The sequence below is a fragment of the Camellia sinensis genome, chromosome 15 (genome assembly GCF_055761805.1).
Source record: "Camellia sinensis isolate YWXY chromosome 15, ASM5576180v1, whole genome shotgun sequence".
NCBI lineage: Eukaryota > Viridiplantae > Streptophyta > Magnoliopsida > Ericales > Theaceae > Camellia > Camellia sinensis.
This window is the reverse complement of record NC_138975.1, coordinates 141,359,211-141,366,199: the sequence shown is the minus strand read 5'-3', so window position 1 is coordinate 141,366,199 and position 6,989 is coordinate 141,359,211. Positions and strand designations below refer to the sequence as shown.

Sequence of the window (6,989 nt, the reverse complement as noted above, 5' to 3'; positions counted from 1 at the left end):
TGTTTTCTAAAAAACCAAACCAAACCAAACCAGCTAATTATTATTATTTTTGGGTGGTAATTTGAACTTGTGCCACTAAAAATTACTAAAGGCAAGCCTTGCAGTTAGATTAAACCATCCTTCATATAAAAAATACAAGTCAAAATTATTATTAGTGTTTGGTAACAACATTGGCATAACTTGCATAAACATACACAATATCATATTATTAAATTAAATTAGATGGTGAACATACATACCAGTCCCATATGCAATAAACCCCTTACAGCTGCCACCAACAAGCAGAGCCCTCCTACTGCTATAAAAAACAACATTCATGGCCCAAAAAAAACAAATAAGAGTGAACTTTAATTAGAATTTTTGGATAATGAAAATTTGTAACAAAGACATGCCACCTAGATCTAACCTTAGGGAGCAAAAGATGTGGACCCCACATTCACCTGAGAAGCATTACAACCAAACCACCCACCCACCTCCCTCCCTCCCTCCCTCCCTCCTAAAAGCAACCAAAACATCTCAATCTCCCACAAACACAAACACACACAAAAAGTAAGGTCCAGAGCAAAGCAAAAGCAAAAGTTCAAGTAATAATTACAGCAACCATATGATCTATCAAAAGAAAAAAAAGGAAAAGGCTACTACAATGGAAGAATCAGATAAAATAGCAAAGAAATGAAAAGACAAAAGAAAGAAAAGAAAATGAACATGCACATGAACAGTTATGAGGCCCCGAACCAGATCAACAACCGACAAAAGCAACAAATTTAACATGCTAAAGTTGAGCATAGTAATAAAAATGATGGAATGGTAATGTAAATGCTTGCTTGTTTAGCCCAGTTGAATGAACCCTAGTCCTCTTCGTTGACACGATCGGGCTGTGGATCTTGATATTCTTGCGAGCTAGAACGACAGAGCTCCTCAATCCGCCTCGTTACATCAGACATCGAAGGCCGGTTATCTGGGTACTGTGCTGCACAATCAATCGCAAGCTGTAAAAGTTGAACCATCTCATCCTCGACACTCTGGTACCTGAGGAGCTCGATATCAAATACTTCCGAAGTCCACTCCTCCTTAACTATCGATTGTACCCATCTAGGAAGGTCAACACCTTCCTCGTTCAAGAGGGCATGGGTTGGGGCTTTCCCAGTGAGCAGCTCGAGAACGAGTACGCCAAAGCTGTAGACATCAGCTTTCTGAGAGACTTTGCGAGGGTCAGTTACCTCCGGTGCACGATAACCAGCCACTCTGTTGGGAGTTGAGGATGGTCCAACGAGGTGAGCAAGGCCAAAATCTGAGACTCGGGCATCATAGGTTTTGGTTAGGAGGATATTGGATGATTTTATGTTTCCATGGGAGACATTGGGACCTTGAGAGTGGAGGTATTCGATGCCACGGGCAGTTCCAAGAGCAATGCTGGACCTAATTTCAAAATTCAACGGAGTCCTGCCAGCACCTTTGTTTCCTGTATTGAAAATAAGAGAAGAGATTTGTTTCTTAACAGTCAGTTCAATTAGCCATTGGTATTCAAATGGATGTGAGTTTGTAATATGTTTACTGAAAATGTGCAATTCAAGGGATGCCGATGAATAACAAAAACAAAAACAAAATAGTGATTGTATCCAATATGCAGCTCTTTCCAACACCTGTAAGACAAATATAAACAATCATAACAACCATACAATCACTAAAATTATGCTCTCAGAATTGCAAAGAAGAATAAAGAGAAGCATCAATCTTTGGCATCTTGACAAAAGAATAAAAACATGATCTGACTAAATAGAAATTCCTTGTCACTACATTAATATTATATACATTGAAGAACATCTAAGAGCATCTCCAATCCTTTACCAAATCCTTCATCAAATTTAATTTTGATGAAAATGAGGTACAATCCTTTCATCAAACTTGGTATTAAATCAAGGGACAAGCAAATTTTTCATCAAATCAAGATGAACCAAATCTTTCACCATATTTCCAACAAGCCTTTTTCTACTTAAGTTTGATGAAATTGTTAAAAGATGAAGGATTGGAGTTGGGTTTTTTTTCACCAAAATTGATGAAAAGTGAAATTTGGGATGAGAAAGTTATTTTTTTTTAAGATTTTGATAAAAATTTGATGATGATTGGAGTAGTTCATATCAAATCTAGTTTTTTACTCAAATTTGGAATCAAATTAGATGAGTTCAAATAAATTACTAGCAATTAACAAAAACAAATACCCTATTATCATATTCAAGGGGTAATCCATGGCTACTAACATCACAGCAATTGATCATCAGGGAAAAGAAGATTCATCAATAAATATGTATATATATATAACAAAGACTATTGAGAGTGAGAGTGAGAGTGAGAAAAAGGGGTTACCATGCAAAAGAGCAGATAAGCTTCCCATGGGCATATAATCATAGACCAAAAGCTTCTCTTCTCTGCTGAAATAATAAGCCCTAAGAGGTACCAAGTTTCCATGATCCATAGCTCCCACATTATCAATCTTCTCTCTAAACTCTCTCTCTGAAATAGTGACATCCTTCAATCTCTTCACTGCCACCACAGTCCCAACCTCCAACACCGCTTTGTACGCCGTCCCAAAAGTTCCTTTCCCCAACACCTCCGCCGAAGCCCTCAACAAATCCTCCAAATCGAAAACCCTCGATGCCGCCGCCGCATTGCCGAAGAAAACCAACTTCTTTGCTCCGCCGTTGCTCATCTCTCCCTTCGCATTCGCCGCCGCCGCCGCCGAATGCCCACCACCATTTTCGATTTCCCCAATTGGCTTCTCGGTCTCGCCCGGAAATGGATCTGTTTCTGGGTTCTTGATCGTCGCAATGTCGATCGAGCTCGTCTTCTTGCTACTCTTCTTTCGGCACAAGAAGAGCAAAATTAGGAGAATCAAGAGAAACGATAGTACAGATCCGATTATAATTCCGGCAATGGCACCTCCGGACAACCCTTTTTTGTTGTTCTTGTTTTGATTGTTGTTGGTGTTGATTTGGGCGCCGGTAGCTATCGGAGAAGTGGCGTTGCCGGAGCAAGAGTCGAGTGGGCCGCCACACAGTGAGTTTCCGGCGAACGAAGTCGCCGGCATTGATTTGAGACTCTCTGGAACCGACCCATTCAAGAAATTGAACGATACGTTGAACTGTACAAGATTCGGAAGCGTAATCTCCGGAATCGACCCACTGAGTTGGTTGTTCTCGAGGTAGAGAGTTCTCAACCGAGTCAAATTGTTGAACCCAGTTGGGATCTCGCCGGAAAAGTTGTTTCCGGCGAGATTCAACCGGACGAGGTGGCTAAAACCGAACAGAAACTCCGGCAAGTCGCCGGAAAAGTGGTTTCCTTGGAGATAGAGATTGCGGAGCTCAGTGCAAGAGGTGAGATCGAGGGGGAGAGAGCCAGTGAGGGCGTTGAAGCGGAGGCTGAGAGTACGGAGGCGCGTGATGTTGCCGACGGTGCCGGAGGGGACTTGGCCGGAGAGAGAAACTCCGGGGAGGCGGAGGACGGCGACACGGTTGTTCTCGCATTGTACACCGGCCCACTGGCAAGGGGTCTGTTGGGTGGTGTTCCAGAGGAGAGTACGGCCGCCCACGGCGGCGCGTAGGGCCAAGAGAGCGTCCCTGTCCGCCGTCAGATCTGATTTTCCGGCGGGTAGAGAGAGAAGAATGAGGAAGAGAAGGGTTGCTACTCCACCACACTGAGACTGAGACTGAAACTGAGACTGAGATTTCATTCTCTTTTCAGTGTTTTTTTGCTTTGAAAAATATAGATATAGATATAGATATATATACAATGGGTTTGAAAATGGGAATGGAGATTGAGAAGAGTGTTTGTATTTTTATGGGTTCATCATGGATTTTGCAGGGCTGGGATGAACTGCATTTCCTATCTCTGCACTGTTCTACTGCTCATGGTTTTAGAGAGAGAGAGATAGAGGAGATTGGGATGTTGTGACATTAAAACAAAATTTTGTTCCAAGTATAATAATGGTAAAAAAGAAACCCTAGGTGCCGGAAATTGGTTGTTTTACAGGGGTACTATATGTGGTCAACCGGTTTGTACTTTTTGGCGCATTATTATTTTTCATAAATTCTTTTATGGAATATTAATAAATATATTTCAAAAATATTAAAATTTTCAATTAAATTATCAAATATTTTACTCCTTTTTTCAAAAATTATTAATTTCTTATTCTATATTTTATTATCTCCAAATATTAGTCTCTTTTAGAAAATAAATAATTAAAATAATATAAATTTTCTACGTTGCTCATTTTTTAAAATTTATTAACATTCTTTGAAGTCTAATAATTGTACTATTAAATGGTAGTTTTAGAAAGTTAATATTTTTAAAGTTATTTAAAAAAAAAAAAAGTTAGATTCTCTAAAATTAACTAATATTTTAAGACGGATGGAGTATAAAATATTTACGAGAACATGTGTTACACTGACGTGGATATTATGTAGAATATGTATTAATTCATTTTGAGTCACTAACATTGCTCAATATATTTTTTGGGTTATTTGTTCGAAAGTGTTATTCTTAAATCTTATGTTCCATTTAATCCATTTTCTTTTATAATATTTCATTAAGTCCTGTTTAAGGTAATATGATCAAATTAGCCTTCTAAACTTTTTGTGTATGTTTTCATTTTGAAACCAATACATAATAAAAAATAATAATAATCTCTCATTTCATAGAAAAAATTTATCCCTCATTCTAGGGAGAAAATATCTTCCTTATTTCATGGAAAAAATATCTTGTTTATTTTATAAAAAAAATCTCTCTCTTATTCTAGGAAGAAAGTCTCTTAAACCAAACCAAGTCTGAAGTCCCATCAAATGGGATCGACTACATGAATCATTCTTCTCCACGTGTTCCTATCAAAGGCCATGTCGTTAGTCAAATTAAGGAGATCTATATATCCATTTACAACGCTAACTAACGTTAATCTAGGCCTATCCCGTCCCTATAACACTTCCATCTGCCGTTACAGCATCGCATTTCTTCACTACTACCTCTGTTAGTCTACGTTGAATATGACCAAACCATCTCAATCGATTCTCTCTCAACTTATCTTCTATCGGTGCTACTCATACTCATTCTCGAATACACTCATTCATAATTCTGTCTTGTCTAGTCTTACTACACATCCACCTTAGCAATCTCATCTCAGCCACACTCATCTTATCTACATATTGTTTCTTGGTAACCCAACACTCCATCCCATATAACATCACCGGTCTAATAGCTGTTCTATAGAACTTACCTTTAAGACTAGTAGGTATTCGTTTATCGCACTGTACCCTGAACGCACTTCTCCACTTACACCATCCCGCCTTAATCCTATGGGCCACATCCGCATCAATCTCCCCGGCTGTTGTAATAATCGATCCTAAATAACAAAAATATTCACTCTTAGGCAGTTCTTGTTTCTCAATCTTCACTTCTCCTCTATTTTCATTGTTACTATTACTAAATTTACACTCCATGTACTTTGTCTTAGTTCTGCTTATCCGGAATCCTTTAGATTCAAGAGCTTTTCTCCAAATCTCCAACTTTGTATTAACTCCTTCTCTAGTCTCATCCACCAGCACTATGTCGCTTGCAAAAAGTATACACCATGGCACGTCATCCTGGATATTTCTCGTCAACTTATCCATAACTAAAGCAAAAATATAAGGACTTAAGGTAGATCCTTGGTGTAACCCTACAGTGATAGGAAATTCATTTGTCTCTCCAGCAGGAGATCTAATAGAGGTCACAACCCCTTCATACATGTCCCTAATCACATCAATGTAACCTTTTGTCACTCCTTTCTTCGTTAACACCCACCATATCATATCCTGTGGCACTCTATCATATGTTTTCTCAAGGTCGATAAACACCATATGAATGTCTCTTTTCTTTTCCTTTTACTTTTCTATTACTCTTCTCAAAAGATAGATCGCTTCCATTGTTGACCTGCCAAGCATAAAACCAAATTGATTCTCTGACACCTCTATTATATCTCGCAATCGGCGTTCTATCACCCTCTCCCACACTTTCATTATATGACACATTAGCTTGATTTCTCTAAAGTTGTTGCAATTCTAGACATTTCCTTTATTCTTATAGATTGGTACTAAAATACTCTTTCTCCACTCATCTGGCATGTTCCTAGTCAACAAAATTTTGCTAAACAACCTAGTCAACCAAGTAATCCCTTGTTTACCCAAACACTTCCAAGTTTCAATAGAGATATCATCTAGTCCTAAAGCCTTATTTGATTTTAACTTCTTAAGTGCAATCTCCACTTCAAAGTTCCTAATCCTGCGATAGAACCTATAGTCTTGGTTTATCGTATTACTGGCTATTTCTTCCCCTATCATCGTACCTCCATGTTCCTCATTCAATAGTTTCTCAAAATAGTTCTTCTATCTTTCCTTAATCTCTTCACCCCTCACCAATACCTTAGAATCTTTACTCTTGATGCACTTAACTTAATTAAAATCCCTTGTTTTCCTCTCCCGTATCTTAGCAAGTTTGTACACCATCTTATCTCCCTCTTTACTATCTAGTCTAGTGTATAGGTCATCATAAGCTTTCAACTTAGCCTCTCTCACTACTTTCCTGACCTCCTTATTAGCCAATCTATAGCTCTGAAGGTTTTTCTCAGTTCTATTCTTTTGCCACTTTTTAAAACACTCTTTTTTTGTCTTAACTACCGTTTGAACCTCTTTCATCCACCACCAAGTTTTCCTAAAGCTGGGTCCCGTTCCTTTCGACTCTCCAAGCACTTCCCTTGAGATTCTCCTTATATAATTGGCCACCGAGTTCGACATAGTGTTCGCATCATCTTTCAAGTCTCAAGTGCCTTCATTATCCATTTTATTCTTAAATATTTCTAATTTATCCCCTTTTAGGTCTCACCATCTCATCCAACGACGCCCCACCATCCTTCTTAGTTTGGTATTGCCCTCTAAAACATAAATTTAGTACCAAAATCCTATGTT

At 38.5% G+C, this 6,989-nt stretch overlaps 1 protein-coding gene across 1 annotated transcript; it reads right to left on the bottom strand.

Moving 5' to 3' along the window:
- Positions 1-569: 569 nt before the first annotated feature.
- Positions 570-4,005, bottom strand: LOC145813461 (putative inactive receptor kinase RLK902). The gene is made up of 2 exons (XM_082908891.1): positions 2,365-4,005; positions 570-1,462 (listed from the first exon to the last, which is right to left on the bottom strand). The coding sequence occupies exons 1-2, from the start codon at positions 3,725-3,727 to the stop codon at positions 849-851; spliced, it is 1,977 nt and encodes a 658-aa protein (XP_082765017.1). The 5' UTR covers positions 3,728-4,005; the 3' UTR covers positions 570-848.
- Positions 4,006-6,989: the final 2,984 nt, after the last annotated feature.